Here is a 16,323-nt window from a genome sequence, read left to right as displayed (position 1 = left end):
TTTATGAGGACACCATTTAAAAGACTGCTGAGGTACGGTGGAGGCTGCATTTCTTTATTACCACTCTCCCACACCAATGTTTAGTCCAAGTTAAAAAAACCATGGAATTTTAGAAGAAGTCTAATAACTTGCTCTTAAATTTCCAATCATCTGGTTCAGCGTACCAATAAAAAGTCAGTGTAGCTCACAATCATATTCCTTCTTTCTTAAGAATTAACCCTAAAGTATATCTACAATCCAGTATTCATGGAGACAGAAGACTCAAAAGGCATATATATTTTCAAAGAATTTGAAAGATATTGCCCCAAACATTTAAATGGTCAGGTATTCCAGTCTCAAACCTTTCGAATTCAATCTTTAGAGAGACTGAGGCTGAAAGGAATCATAACGAATACTTAACCTGATGTTCATTTAAAACATACATAGGACTCAATTTATTTACAGTGAAATTTAATGTTTAGAAAGTAGGGGTGAAACCTAGTCATTTTGTGCAAGCCATTCCAATAAATAATTACTGTCGCTGTGAAAATATGTACTTTCTAGCCTGGACATCTACAGTTTAACACTTCATTAGCTGGATCTCACAATACCTTTGCTAGACTGAACAGGCTTCACTCTTAGATTTCTAGTTCTCCGTGTATGTACTTCTGGACTGAGAAGTCACTCTTTAAACTCCTTGCCAAAAAAAGTTTCGCTCTTTATAATGTCTGCCAAATCATATTTCATCTTGTGACTACCCTCCAAGTTCTCCAATTTTTGAAGTGACCTTGAATTGCGGATACCAGAATCAGGTACAGGATTCCAGTAGGACCAAACAGATACATCTCCCTAATCTCATTTAACATTCTCCTCAAGAACTGCATTAATACACTAGTTGAAATGTCAGAAATTTATTTCCAATTCACTATCTTCACTGAGGTCAAAGCTAGTCCAAAGACTTCTCCTCAAATACTTTTCCAGAATGGACACACTCAGATCCCACATCGCCAAGCTTTTGGCTCAAAGCTGTGTGCTCTGACATGGGCATCTAAAATCCTGACATCCTTTGCAGATACTGAGCAAGCAGAAGTTCTGCTAAAGGCAGCAATACGCACGGAAATACAATAATATTTGGCACTAAATATGAATTTAGAAATAATTGTCTCCCCTACCCCCCATGCTTTTTAAATCTTGAGCTAGATGCTCAGAATGCATTTTTCTCAAACTATGTGACCTAAAAACTTTGAGCATCAGCAGACTGCCAGGACTAATCAAAACTACACTAGTAACACAACCCACCTCACTGGTCAGAAATCTCATGGACAAATAAAGTCTATCTCAGTTCTACCTTAGAATAATGACTACGATTAAGATAGTTTTTAGTGCTGACAGTTAAGGATGTGCTGCCAGAAAGGTTTTAAGTTTTCTAAAACATTCAGTACTTGCTTGCTTCCTTCCTTCCTTAACAGATTCTACCTCAGGACAATTGCGCATAACTTCAGAAAGGCATTAAAAATCAAGCATGAATACTGTTGCCAAAAACCTTATTAAGGAAGGCTGACAATCTTCTCACTTAGGGGAAAGTTTAAAGAATAGATAGAACAGTTTATAAAAGAAAAACTGGTATATAGATGAAATAGGAAGGTGCGGAAATCGGGAAATATCTGGCAGCAAAACCTCCAGGCATTAAATAAGTCAAACAAGGATGAAAAAGTGAGCAAGACTCTGTTTGTCTGTTTTTACATATTCATCTCTAAAGCAGAAAAAAAAAAATCCCACTGTGAACAGTAGGTATGACCACTAACACTCACTCATTTGCTGAAATGATTCCCAAATTGTCTTAAATACAAGGAAGAGTCTTAAATACAAAGAAAACCCTCAAATACAAAGATGCATGGGAGACATATTAAATTCAGGGAATCAATGTCATTATCTCATTCCATTCAACACAAGTTTTGCCACAGGGTATGCTGAGGTTCATCTTTCTTCTGTTGCAACTGGAAACGTATCTGATACCAAGGGATAGGCTGCATGGTCTTGGTCAACATTAGCACCTGAAGATGATTTGAAGGGAAACATGCTACCTTTCTTGAAGCCTTTCAATTCTTGTCCATAGCAAGCATTAAGGAAATCTTCTGATTTATGTAGTTAAATAGCAAAAAACCATGTTAGGGTAGAAATTACGGTAGAGGAAAATCGATACGTATGCAACTGATATTTGTAAATTACAACATAGAACTATTTCAGTTTCTTATTCTCATTTCTAATGAACTCATCATTTAACCTCTTTCAGAACTTGTTCATGTGGTTAACTTTGATATGCCTCAATTATTGCACTTAGGCAGAAACAACTCTATTATAAATTTTTGATTTTGCTTATAAGTCTGTTCTCATCTGGCATAAGCATTTCTTATGGCTTCATTTTCTAAAGATTCTGATCTGGCAATCTTGCAAAGCAAGAAAGAATGTGAACTAAATTTTTTTCTTCAAAGATATGTTTACTGGTGTATGAGCTTATTTAATTATTGGCTTTTCTGCTTGGTCTTGTTTCTAGATGTGCAATCTGCCCCCCTCCCTTTTGTCAGTTGGGACTTTAGAACTTTCCACAAGCTGTTTTAACTCACTGAAGTTATAAAAAAATATACCTCCTCCTTCATTTTTGCTGAGTTACATACTTTTCAGATGGAGCATGATCAGAGGAATATGAAATGTGCCTATGAACTGTAAAACGTGTTTTGTACCGCGAGCACAATTCAGTATTAATATGTTGAAAATACATCTAGAACTTCCCAAAGTGAGTTACTGAAGTGCATCCCAGACAAATTCCCCATGGAGAAAACGTGATATAGCCTTGTTAAGACTAGATTTTTCATAGTTCTTTCAAACAGAGGGCCGTGGCTATCAGCTTTCATAATCTCATCTGCCGGCTCATCCCTTAGGATTCTCCCCGTCCCACCTCCCCCACCTCCTCATCTGGAGGTAGAGACAGGTATGTCTGGGACGAGTGTAACAGGCGTCAGCCTACACACGGGGTCAAATACACATTCTCTCTCAATTTAACGTTTAAAATCCATGTGACTTTTAGGAAGAAAACACAATGGAATCAAACCCAGGGAATTATAGGTCGAAGACCAGCTCTAATGCTCCAAGCTTTAAGAGGGCAGTATCTCTATGTATTAGCTGCACCTCGTAAGAATGACTGCTTTATGAACACAAAATTGCGCTGCATGGTAGTCACTGCAAATAATCTTTATAATATGATTAAGAAAAATATGTCAACTTAGTATCAAGTTACAGCTCATAATGGGACTCCAAAAAGTAAAACTATGAGAGGAAAAAACAAATCTATTACTGTCAGATTTTGGCTTACATATATGTGGCAAAGGAGAAGAACCAGAGTCCAGGATGGCAACACAAATTTATCACCAATTACTACCTTTAAAAACTTGTGCTCATCAGTTAAAGGCATCTGCTATTTCAAAATTAAACCACACAGACAATCTAGTGATGTGTTACTGTCTCAAGAAGGTACGTTCACAAACTGGTGAGATGTCAGGGAAGGATTTTTTTTTTTTCTCTTGAAAGGACATCTGTGATACCTGCTATCATTCAGAGGAAAAAAAGGAACTGCTTGGGTTATCTTTTACTGTTTACAGGGGATGAAAAATCTAAAGATTCTGAATCAAACGCTTGGAAGAAAGGCTCTACATGTTTAAGTAATCTTAGGTACTGTAATTAATACACTCTGATGGGTAATCTAAGAGGCAGGCCACGTCTACAAAATCCAAGGTGACAGGGGGCTGCAGAAACCAGGCTCCGAATGGTTGAAGTGAAAATCAATGACTACAAATGGTCAAGACAATGGGACAAGAAACTCTGGCAAACACTGTACTGAAAAGCAGACCATAGTGCACATCTAACCAGAAAAGACTTTGCTTTTTTTATGTCAGATTGAAGACACCCAGGTGCACAAGCCTAGAGAATGCATCCCTGAATAAGAGGATTTTCTCTAAATCCAGATGTTTCACAACAATTTATAGTCCTACTGCTTGCCTCACGTTACTGATTTGCACGATAACCTATTAGAGATAACTATAGCAGCTACAATTTTATAAAAAAGGCTACTCAATGACAGGACAATGCAATTTGTTTGGGTCTTGCTGAAGTGGTTTCTACTAGACATTTACATCGGCAAAAAAGGATGACACTTAGTAATCTCTGAGCAGCTCAAATAATGTATAGGCATGTTCCCTGTAAAGCGTATCTTTCTATAGCTGTGTTTGCAGCAAGCTTTAAGATGCCACGTACACTATTAACAACTGTAACTACATAGGTCTAGAAAAAAATAATCACCAGATCTCTCCATATCCCACCAAATAGCTAAATAGCCTTGGCATAAATTTATGATTTGCTACTACTACCCAGAAGTGCAAACACAGTAAAAAAGAAAATGTTTAGATTAGTAGCATCATGAAATTTTTGCAAGACAGCAACACCTCACTGATTGTGCTTGTGAAAGATGATTGATTTCATCAACCGGTGAAAAAAGGCAGCCAAATCACTAATTAGAACTAAAGTGTTTCTTCTAAAAACGTGTCTTCTCTCTCTCTCTCTCTGATGACATTGGGAGATAGCGAGTAAGCACCTTTTTTCAGTGGAACAACTGAAACAGGTGCCTTAAATAAAAGATAAGGCACGCTTAATAATTAAGAAACCTTAGAAGAAAGCTTTCCTACTCCTTCCTAAGTAAAGACAGTTTCTAACCTTTCAACAAGCCGCCTACAGCTTTAAATTTATTTTTATAGGTCAGTTGAAGCTAATCCTCTCCAGAAAAAACCCCAAACCAAAGACAACAAAAATCAATCCCTACACCGCCACACTTCAACGTATTTTTTCCTCTAACTCTGCAACACTGTTCAGGTTCTGTTTCCTATCTTCTTACGTGTTTAAACATCCTTTCTGGAGTTATACATGAGAAAATGAAAAAGTTTACTACTAGTCTCACTGAAAAAAAAATAAAATTAAAAATTTATATATAAAAATCAACTCTATTTTCAACCTGTCAGTTATATATTCAAGCTGTTTCCTTCTTTTCCCTAAGTGTACTGTGCTAGCAGTCCATTTTTGTCCATTATGTTCCAAAATCTCTTTCAGAGCCAGCACTATATATGAATACTTTAGATCCATCGCTACGTACCACCCCGTAAATAAAATCTTAATTGGTAACTTTTCTTTCCCTATTCAAAATGAGCCAGAATGAACACCCCAATATTCAGCATTACCCACCATTTGCAGCCCGTGCAGAACAAGTAACATTTTATTCAAATTGCAGAAGCGCAGAACGCTGTGGCTGAGCGAGAGAGGTTATTATCAAAAGTAGTTCGATCTGGTTCTTGAAATTGAACAAGAGGGTGATGACAGTGCAGAAACACCACGGCAGCAGCGCAGGCTGATAGTCCATTAAAACGCTAGAACTGAACGCGGTCAGAGAACAGAATTCAGACAAACACCCGAAAGATGCTGGGCTCTCCCTGTGGTGTTCGTAGCCAGTTGTGTGACTCGGGAACCCCACGGCTTCACACATCAGCCCACCCTCGCCCCCTGGAAGCACAGCCCCGCCGCTCTCCCCTTCCCCTCGGGCGACACCGGCGGCCCGCCCCGCGGGAAGCGCACCGGGCAGGGCCCGCAGCCGGACCGGGGCCCGGCGGGGCCGGGGCCCGCGCTCACCTTGTCCGAGTCCAGGTCGGGGTCGGCCTGGCAGAGGCGGAAGAGGAAGGACTTGGGGTCCCTGCAGAGCGTCTGCCGAGTGGTCAGGAAGCAGGTGCCCCCCACGTTCAGCCGCACCCACTTGCCGGGCACCGCGCCGGGCGGCGGCGCTGAGCTGCACCGGCGGCAGGGCCCTCCCGGGCCTCCCAGGCCGAGGCCGCCGATGGGGGGAACCGGGAAATCGCAGTGGTTCTCCGCCGCCATCCTCGCCACCGCCGCCGGAAGGGTCCGCCCCAGCTACAGGTCCCCGGGCGCACCTCCCACCGGAAGCGTCCCGCTCCCACCCGCTCCCTTCCCTGCGCCTGCGCCTCAGCGGCCCGGTCCGGCGGCGCGGCCTGGTCCGGCGGCGCCGCGCGCGACGAGGGGCGGCGGCCGAGCGGCCGGTTACCGCCTCAGGCGGCCAGGCGGGGCAACAGCGCCCCCACTGGGCCCGGAGGTCATGCCCTCCCTCCTCCCCCCCCCCCCCCCCCCCGCGTCGGAAGGAAGAGGCGGAGGCCGGGCCAGGACCCTACATGCCTTTATTACAGACTACCAAGCATAAGTGAAATCCATCATCCAGTCACTAACTACACATCTACAGCACAGAGATCTGTCGAGAGGAGAATAAACAGTCATTAAATTATGAGATATGATTAAATCATCGACCAATAGAAAATTTATATAATAAAGCCAGAAAAAAGGTGTAAAATATAGTTTACAATAATTATTCACATTCAAGGCTGTACATCAATACATACAACACCATGGCCCCGAACATGAATTCAATCCAAATAATTCATATATTAGAATTTAAATAACACAGACTGAACTAGAGGCCAACAAGAGCCAGCAAATAACCTTATAAGAATAAAAATACAAAAGTGTGTATCTTCTATCATTGCATTATTTGCTTCTGTTTTCACGAGTTCTTAGAGGAGGGAAGATTGTTTTGTGGTGGTTGTTGAGGGGGGCTGGGGGGAGTTGTTTGGGTTTGTGGGTTTTTTTTTAATTTTTTTTTTTTTTTTTGCTTTTATCTGTACATCACAGTTACAGCTACAAACCAGGTAGAGAATATTACACACGTAACTGACTGCCACCAACCTGAAAACAGCTAGCATACAACTATCAAAACTGATTATGGTTCCTGGTTCCTATTTTTTTTCTCTTTTGTCAGATACAGTAATTGTAAGTTCTGCTACAATTTAGAACATTTGCCACATCCAATCAGAGTTAGTACATGGTCATAGGAAGCTTTGTCAAATGGCAACCATCTACATTCACTGCCATGCTGACAGACAGACCAGGTTATTGGGTGCTTAAGAAACTCTCCAATTGTTTGCTGTATAAAAGTCACATTTCTTCTAAGAAAGAGGAAACATTCTTAAATTACCAGTCTTAACTGAAAGCATGCCATTCTGGGTCAGAGAATTACTTGTCTGTAAGCTCACTTGATCAACTGATGGACAAACTGTGTCATGAAGCTTTGCAGGAGCACTTCCATCTGATTAATAAAATATTTGCATAAAATATTACAGGCATTCAGCAAAATTCAGATATAAATACCACACCTATTTGTGTAATTCACTAGCAGAAAGAATGATCAGAATCCACAGACCACATCTTAAGGCAACTACTAATACACAAGTTCTCTCCTCAGCAAGGTGTTAAAATCGAATGTTTTGTCCACAGGCCAAATGGAATAATTGTGTTGACTTTACTAAATAATTCAAAATAAACTGTTACATGTACATGTGAGAAATCCTCAGGATTCTTCAGAGTTCCAACACAAAACGTAATAACGTCAAGCACATTAAATTAAAGCATCTTGAACTATGAAAATGGATTACAATTATTACACCTTTGTTTTAACCTACAGAGTTCTTTGCAGGCTTAAATATAGCAGATACTTCACAACTAAATCACATCAGAAGGAGGAAAGTTAGTGGAGCACGAGTACTATCTGATAGTTTGATGTCTCCAGCATCTAAGTGCTTAGCAAATAAGACCTTAATAGGTAATATCAGTCTGTTCACGATGCCTCAACATCACATTCGAAGCAAGTCTCCTTTATACAAATCCTTCTCAAAACTGGGCTCTAAGGCTAATGGTAATAAAACTCATTTCTCCAGTTTATCAAAGTAGTTTTCCTGTGACTGGACTGGAACAGAACAGCATGACTCAAAAAAATCCTTTCTAGCAGTAGTACTTATCCTTTCTTAAGCTCCACCCCACAGAAAACAGATGCAATAAACACCTTCCTGAAGTTAAAAACCCAGGCCAAAGAAAATTACAACATTACTGACCAGATTCTTCATAAATTATTGACAATTCTTCAAAACGCAAAAGATGGAAGGAATCAATCAACAGATTGGGTTTTCAGTAGGTTTGCAGTGAGGAGTCTGAAGAATAGTCTTCAAGTGCCTGCCTAACAACCCTTCTTGTGCTTTGAAAGACCTCGGATAAAGAGCAGAGAAAATAACTGGCTTATCTGCAGCTCTGAAGAACCTCCCCCCTTGTACAGTTCATTCCATGAACTCCTATGAACCACAGGAGTGATCTTCAGGACAAAGATCTGAAGCTACCCCACTTCAGGTATAAGCATTTAAAACAGGAACCAGCCCTTCATAGTATGCAGCACCTGCCAATACACATTTAAGCAGACAAACTAGTGAAAAACACTCAAATCCACATGATTGCTTTGTCCTGCCTCACTCTATTCTTCTGCCTCTGCCATCTTTCAAAACCACAGATTTCACTTACAGTCCAAGACAGACAAATACCTCTCCCAGAAAAGTTCTTGTCCCTTCCCAACAAAGCAGCAGCTAAGGAAGACTCGATTCGGAGCACTGAAGTTCTAAGGGGAGGGATGCCTGTAAGAGATGCTCACAGTTTTCTAATGACAGCATTGTCAAAATAAAAAAGGAATACCAGAATGCAGAACTCAGGCTTCCAGACAGCTTCTTGATAGCTTACTGCTACTGAGATTTCTTTGGCTGAAAGCTTTTGGCGGAAAGGACGGAAGTCTACTGAGAGAGGATTTTCCAGGTGTGAAAAAGCACAGTTATTACTTTCTCATGGCAAAAGGACTACAAGCCTAAATCTTACAGAAAACGCGTTTCAGCATTCCTAGATTTCCACCTAGTGAACAAGCCAATGGAGATCACTATTTCCCAATGAAGCCAAAGTGCTCACTATTAGCAGAACAACTTTGCCAGACTTCTTATGTGAGGCCAAATTTTGTCACACCAAACAGCAGTGGCATCATGAATCTCTGCCAATCTCTGCTGTATAAAGTTGGGAATACGTCTACATCTCTGTACCAAAGGCTAACCCCCAAAGCAGCAGGGTTGCCTCCAGTAGACCCAACATACAGCTGGAATTTGACAGCCAGAGAACAAATGGATAGCACAGCAACAAACTTAGAATACATGTCATCTTGGTTAGAAGGGTAAATAGAGGATTAATACAGGCACAGGTAGAAGGTGTACTGTGCTAATCCAAATTTTAGTGACAAGGAGTGTACCTTGTACATGATGAAATTCCTCATGATGCACAGGGAATGGCATTCTGTCTGTCTCACCTCAGCCATTTACAGGACACCTTTGCTCCCTTAACGCCTGGCACTGTAAGCCAGTGATTTACTTTTGTCAACTCTGTGTACATGGTGGGTTGACAGAAGACTACAAGAATGTATTTCCTCCAAAAGAAAAGGCAACTGCACTCTTTCCTTTAAAGACTGAAAGATACTGGAAAAGCTGAACTGTCATCAAGTTCAGCTTTTAAGAGATCAAGAATAAGTCTCCTTCACCCGGCACAACAACAAAATATCCAACATTCATGTGTTCTCTGAGAAATCTGATAAGCCACTGCTTTGAAAATATTGCTTCTAGAACAGTAGCCCATGAGTTTTTTCAACACTGCAGTGGACCATTTCTTTCTTTGGTGGAAGGAAAAGCACATCATAGTATGAGACTTCAAAATGCAAAGAGGCAGTATGTGTAGAAGGTGAATAAATAGGTGTGATGTTTATACTGTTGTTAAAACAAGGAAGGAATGCCTTTGTCCAGACCTAGGTCATTCCTCTCTGCAAGGTTCAGCAACACGGGCATGTTGAAAATACCATTTTTTTTAGCCCATAGAAAGTTATGTCTTTGCAACATTACAAGAAATGTTTGACCACAAAAAAAGCCTTAATTTGAAGAGGATAAAGGAGATTGATATGAAAAATATTTTCATTTTATAGATATGCTTTAAGTACCATATATTTTCCCCTTTGTGTCAATATTTTCCTTTGATTTTTTAACCAGATTAATTTGTGGATCTAATATTTCAATTGCTTATATTTTTTTCAGCGTTGCTAAATATTTGGCCGAGGACCAAAAATAGGATTATTTGTACATCTCATTATGCAACGAGACAAAAAAAAAAGTCAAGTAATCAATAGTACAAAGCTTTCACACTTCCTTCTCTACCCAGGTAAATAGGTTGGCCCCACTAAAATGCACAATACATGCACACCCTGGAAAGAAAGCTTCTAGCCCTCATCTCCTGAAAAGGTGAAAAACTATTTACTACTTCAATAGTAACCTTTCCCCCCCATACTAACTAGTTAATTTTTCAGTTAGCATTAGTTAAAAGCATGCTGGTAAGTTTATTGTCCCTTGATTAAACACACATATGATTCATATTAAAATTTAAATTGAATGTTTAAAATCTTATGTACTTCAGAAGCCAACATTTCAATTTTAGAAAACTTTCAGTGCCATGTTCAGCATTTTTCTCTCTCACAACCTGTATCACTGGAGCCTGTCTGCCAGACACATACATCTGATTCATTCACATAATTACTAAAGTACCACATAAATCCTGCAACCAGAACTATATTAGGAATTACACAAGGGTGCAACTGACCTGGCTACAAATGCCATATACCACTAAGCTGGGGGACTGTGAGGAAAGGAAGAGAAAACAAAGAGGTGGTGCTTAGGAGAGGCATATAAAAGCTCCCTGATGAAATACAGTTTAATGATAATCTGAAAGTCACAGAAAACTCCAGCCTCGTAAAATGCAAGGCTGGTACATGATTCGGCGTGTGTGCGTGTGGATTGGTTTTAACTCATCTTAAGTGAAGCTGGTAATGCAAGGTCTATCCACTAGTCTGCAGCAGAAATTGAGCTGAAGTGCACAAAAGCAAGATCTTCACTGCAATGATATGCATGTGGAAGCCTCAACAGAAGCACAAAGAGCGAGCAAAGCGACCCTGAATTCCATTAGGTTTTTGCTTCTTTTTTTCTTTCTTTTTAAAAAAAAAAAAAAAAACAAACAACAGAAAACAGAACATTTCAGACATATGCTTCCCCTTGAGATGGTAACAGGTGGGTTGAAAAGATTCCTCTGATCGGCTGCACACGGAGTTCTAGCAGCAAGTAGGGAAACTGGGAAATTTTGGATGAGCTTTACTATTTAGCAGCATTCTGGTGGTATCTGTGCCGCCAAACTTCATGTATCTTTTTGCACCATTTATGAGCGTTCCCACTCGGGTCCATCAGGTAATATGTCCTGTTTGGCTACAAGTGAACAACATTTTAATGAGTACTCCAAACAGTTTAATCAAAAAGCAGTCATTATTTTGCACCTACCAATAAAATAATTACTCAGAATCAGTTCATAAACTTTCCAAAAGTTAAATTCAATTACAATTCTATAACATTATATATTAATGAATAGCCATACATCTGGCATCTCAATATTGTTAAGCAGTCAATGGACAATATATTGATGGAACACTCCTTGTGATCCACTATTTACAAAGAGGGTTGAATTTTATGAGTCCTTCTTAAGAACTTTGGTCAAATCCCAAAATCCACTGATAGTATATTTACACATGAATAATAATAAAAAAATATGCATTTTCCACAAAAACACAAGTGTATTTCAGGGTTTTTTTGTTGGTGTTTTGTTTGGGGATTTTTTGGGGTTTGGATTTTGTGTTTTTCTTTTGTTTTGTTTTAAATTAAGACTATCAACACTTGCATTTAAGTAATTATTTTTCCCAGAAAATATTTGTGTTAACAACTTACAACAATTGTCCAAGGACCTTAGTACAGCTTACAAAGAAATTAAAGAAAGTCACTTACTGTGTGAACAAAAAATGTCTTAAAATTCTTGGCTTCTGGCCGCAACTCTAAAGACCATGGAATTTCTCCTTTTAGAACTTTATTGACAGGATCCACGTAATACAGGTGGGGCCCTTCTGTGAGCAGCAACTGGCGCCGACGTGCAAACAATCCCTAACAAGAAAAGTATAAGCAGCAATGCAAAAAAAGCATGAGGGGGAAAAAAAACACGTAAGCATGTACGTCTCTGAATTTAACAACAGGGGTAGAATTCGAACAGCTCAGTGACAGGATAATATGTTTGAGTTTGGTGGACTTTTTTGGTTTTCCTTTTGCTTTAACTTATTTGACCTCACTCCTTTTTCAGTGGGTTGCAGTGCAACCCTACTACAAGGCAAAACACAAGTACTATTTTAAGAAAGCATCTTCAAGTTCTAACAAAACATAAAACAAGTAGCTGTATAGAGTGAAGCAAAATCTATTTATCAAAGATTTCAGTGCAGAAATCAATACTCATGATTTTCTGGAGAAAATTAGGAACAAGCAGGCAGTAACTTAGATGACAGAGAACGTACTTTCCTGTAAAGCTGACACAGACTATCATTGCTCATCTGTATTATGTTAAAGTAATACTTAAAGCTGTTCTAATGTCACCTCTGCCTCTCTCAGGATACAGACACTAGTCTGATCCAGGAAAAACACCACAGTTAAGGAACAATTTCACTGAATTTTTAGAGTTGGAAGGGACCATAGAGATCATCTAGTCCAACTCCCCTGCTGAAGCAGGATTGCCTAGAGCAACAATATGGGCTTGTATTTTATTTTCTGATATTTGAGGCTCAATCCACACACAGACGTGCATCAAGACAAAGTGTTTAGTGGGCTATATCAGACTAAGAGGAGGAAGGGGAACAAAACCTCATTTACTTATTCACGACTTATTCAAAAGAAAACAACAGTTGTTAAACAACTTCTTAGTTGTTAAAGAAACAAACAACTTATTCACAAGAAAACACTAGATTTTAAAAAATAAACAACACAAAGAAGCAATTACAAATAAGTTAAACAAGGCAGCTCTATGCTGCAACTGTGCAAAAATGTGACAGCTGAATTTTGTTACAGGGAATTAAGAAAAGCCCTTACCTTTCTTTTGTCCACTGGACCCATTTTTAGGATTAAGTTATTTTCTACAAACTGATGCCTTCAAAAAAAAAAAAAAAAGAAAAATAACTATTACTCCAGAAGTAATTCTTCCACAGAAACAGTTTTTATTATTATCAAGCAATTTTTCATGTCTTTCCCTAGTGTCTCCTCTTCCGCCAAAGAGTCCTGAACAACTTTACCGGGTGAATTTTGGACTCTTCCTCATTCCATGCCAAAGTGTTATTTCTAAAATCTGATGGGGAAAAAAAAAAAAAACCCGGAAGAGAGAGAAACTCCTTTCAAGAGTGAAGACAAATACTAATAAGTACATGGTCTGGAGGAATTTTGGTTATGTATCAACAGAATATCGTCATTCAAAAAATCCCCAACTTATGGCAGCTCTAAGAAAGAAGGAACCTTTTCTAGTTCTAGGGCTCTGTAGAGGGAAGACTTCTCACCACCGGTATAGCGTCATTTCTGTCTTATAAACATACTTCACAACATCTTCTAGACCTTGTAGAAACATACCGTTAGGTTTTCACTGCTATTACTTTAGGTGTCAAGAAAAAGCTAGTTTGCTTGAAGATAATCTGGATTCCTTACTGCTGGGCAAGTAACAGATGAGCTATATTCAAAGATCTTACCAAGGATTTCCACCAGCTTGTTTTGCCAGAAGTAATCTCTTTTCATCTTCAGAAAACTGTAAGTCCAGCTCAAAGGAATTGTTGTCAAGATCATGAATATACTGTTCAATATTTCCTCCTGATGTCTGTGGTGTACTCGTCTCTGGGGCAGACAGTGAATGGGAAGAGGCAGAACCAGAAACTTGCATGCAACCAAACTGACTCAGGAGATTGTCATACTAAAGGAGGAAATAAATTAGAGAAATTTCCTTGATTAAAAAGCTTCTTTTGCACTAAACTGCAGCTTTTAATTTAAGCATGCTTTTGTTTATTATGCTTTGGGGCAAAAAGACAGCCTACCCTCTACAGATTAACAGGTGCTTATCCAAAAAATTATGCTTGGTCAAAAGCAAGCCCACCAGCATTTTTTCCAAACACTCACTTTATCAGAAAAAAAAAATGCTGACTAGTTCAAATTTTAAATAGCAATTTTATATTAGATTAGTAATAATTCTTCCTTAATATAACTAATCAGTATTTTCAATAAAAATATTTAATATGCAATAATTATGCTTTAATGAAAATCTCAGGCAGCTTCAGGGCTGAATATAACAATAAGCAAACATACATTTCCATAACAGTCTTCATCATCCTCTGACATAGCAGGTAAATATGCTGTAAGTTTTGGTGGTGTCTGAAGATGTAGGTTCTCCCACACAATGGATTCGAAGAAGGGGTGAGCCTTAAGAGGTCCATATCCTCCCATTTCTTCACAACCTAATCTGTTGGTAGCATCTAGAACCTGAGCAAATTACAATTAAGTTAACATGCATAAAATAATGACAAGGAAGGGGTGAGCATCATTCACATTTGCACAGAAGCACGTGAAAACTTGAGTTGGTCTCACTGCCCTAAGCATAGATATCTAGAATATAAGGAGACTGCATATAATACAAGACGTTATTTGTCAGTATGTCGTCAGCAACATTTTGTATTAGACCAGCTCACAGATCTAGAGAAAGGAGCACTTCCTTGGTTCACACTATTTCTAGGCTTTGTTTCTTCATAAAGACAGAAAACCCAAACAGATGTACAGAGAAGGCCTGATGGAGCACAGCTCATTTAAGTATAGCCCAGCATACATTCTAGTGATGCAAGAAGCTGTGGAAGCTACAACTGGTATCAAACATGAACCTCTCAAGCACCCTAAAACTGCATAGTTCTCAGGGTGTTGATGCAACCTGGACCTTACCATTCAGCAGGCATTGGCTTGGCCATAGAGCTAGCCTTGGCACAGGAACGTGCTGCTGGGCCCTTTATGAAGGTTGCACTCATCATCCACAAACATTAGACTGTTTCCTCCTCACCCCCTGCCAATACGCTAGACTATTGAACTTCAAAAGGCTGATACCACTCAAAATGTTCTCTGCATACTCATTTTAGTGTCACGGCTATATCTCACTGCTAAGACAGAACTATTTTTTCTTCCTATCTGTCAGACATTCAAATACAGAGTAATTCTTTGGCTGATACTATTGAGACATGCATTAAGTGCAAGTGCATGCTAAAATACACAGTAAGCTGATTTACATTGTAATGAATACCTCCCTGTGACTTATAGAACACTGCTTTCAACCGAATGATTCATTACACAACCCAACAAGAATAAATCTGGAATACTATGTAAATGTATTTGCATCTTAACTTCTGTATGTAAGGCACAGTATTTAAAACCATTTGTTTCCTTTTCACTGAGAGACACTCCTTGTCCATGCTTTAGAATTAAGATTTAAAATAATAATAATCTAAGTTCTAGTTAATAATGTACGTTGATTTTCAAGACACTCCTCTACACAGTCAATAATGCTCATTCTTATCAGATTTGCAATAGAGTGCATAGAAACTTTAGGAAAAAAGAAGTATATAAACTGAATGTTTCCAGTGTCATCAAATCACTTAACAGCAGCAAATATTTACCAATAGCTTTTCAACAAGGTCTTTTGCCTTGGGAAAAAATTTTTCTGGGAAGTCATATTCCAATTTTATTATCTTCTGGAATATAAGATATTCATTTCTGCAAAAGAGAAAAATATTAGCTCTTGTCATTAGTTCTTCACAGTTCTTTCGCCTTAACAGTGCATAACCTGGACAAATATTAAACAGGAGATCTACAAGTAAAGTCACATTTCCACAAATCTTTCTAGGGTAAAGAGACACAGGATTATAGATACATGGAAGAGTGTAAGTACCAGATACTTGAATAATAACAAGAAAAGTTCAAATGACTCAATACAGAGGTGCCTCATACCCTCCTCATGTAGGCAGTTAACTTTATGGTATAAATTATATGTGAAATCCTAGAATAACCTAAGTAATCTCTCTCAGGAACTGTAGTTATAGCTAAGTATCTTCATGACATGAGAAAGGACAAATAAATGCGAAACACCAACACTGCATCATAAACAGTTGTACTTCAGAACTGGCAGTAAGGTGAAAGCCAAAACCAAGTCAATATATTTATGATTCACATGTAAAGATTAGCTTAAATCTCTTACCCAGCTCTAAATGGAGGCAATCCAGCTACAAGCTGATATATTATACATCCCAGAGCCCAGAGGTCAGAGCTTCAAAAGAAAGGAAAAAACACATAGCATGTTTTCCTATAAGAAGTCTTTAAACTGCAATTTAAAAAAAAATTAAGCTTCTGCTAATTAGAA

General features: G+C 38.9%; 2 protein-coding genes across 4 annotated transcripts in view; both read right to left on the bottom strand.

Annotated features, from left to right (window-relative positions):
• Positions 1-5,962, bottom strand: part of KCTD5 (potassium channel tetramerization domain containing 5) — a 33,775-nt gene extending 27,813 nt beyond the window's left edge. The window contains exon 1 of one of the 2 annotated variants that reach the window (XM_074158310.1): positions 5,707-5,962. In XM_074158310.1, coding sequence (XP_074014411.1) covers positions 5,707-5,949 — 243 coding nt within the window. In that variant the 5' untranslated portion in view covers positions 5,950-5,962. The remainder of the gene's footprint in view (positions 1-5,706) is intronic. The other variant, XM_074158309.1, reaches the window with a different exon arrangement.
• A 794-nt stretch (positions 5,963-6,756) lies between these two features.
• The window catches only part of PDPK1 (3-phosphoinositide dependent protein kinase 1), a 29,630-nt gene continuing 20,063 nt past the window's right edge, over positions 6,757-16,323 (bottom strand). For both annotated transcript variants that reach the window (XM_074158453.1, XM_074158454.1), the window contains exons 8-14: positions 16,162-16,230; positions 15,584-15,680; positions 14,235-14,408; positions 13,628-13,845; positions 12,984-13,041; positions 11,862-12,014; positions 6,757-11,291 (exon numbers count right to left, since the gene is read on the bottom strand). In XM_074158453.1, the coding sequence (XP_074014554.1) occupies positions 11,184-11,291; positions 11,862-12,014; positions 12,984-13,041; positions 13,628-13,845; positions 14,235-14,408; positions 15,584-15,680; positions 16,162-16,230 (877 nt within the window). In that variant the 3' untranslated portion in view covers positions 6,757-11,183. The remainder of the gene's footprint in view (positions 11,292-11,861; positions 12,015-12,983; positions 13,042-13,627; positions 13,846-14,234; positions 14,409-15,583; positions 15,681-16,161; positions 16,231-16,323) is intronic.

This window comes from Numenius arquata, chromosome 14, assembly GCF_964106895.1.
Source record: "Numenius arquata chromosome 14, bNumArq3.hap1.1, whole genome shotgun sequence".
NCBI classification, from domain to species: domain Eukaryota; kingdom Metazoa; phylum Chordata; class Aves; order Charadriiformes; family Scolopacidae; genus Numenius; species Numenius arquata.
This window is presented reverse-complemented; position numbering and strand designations above follow the sequence as displayed.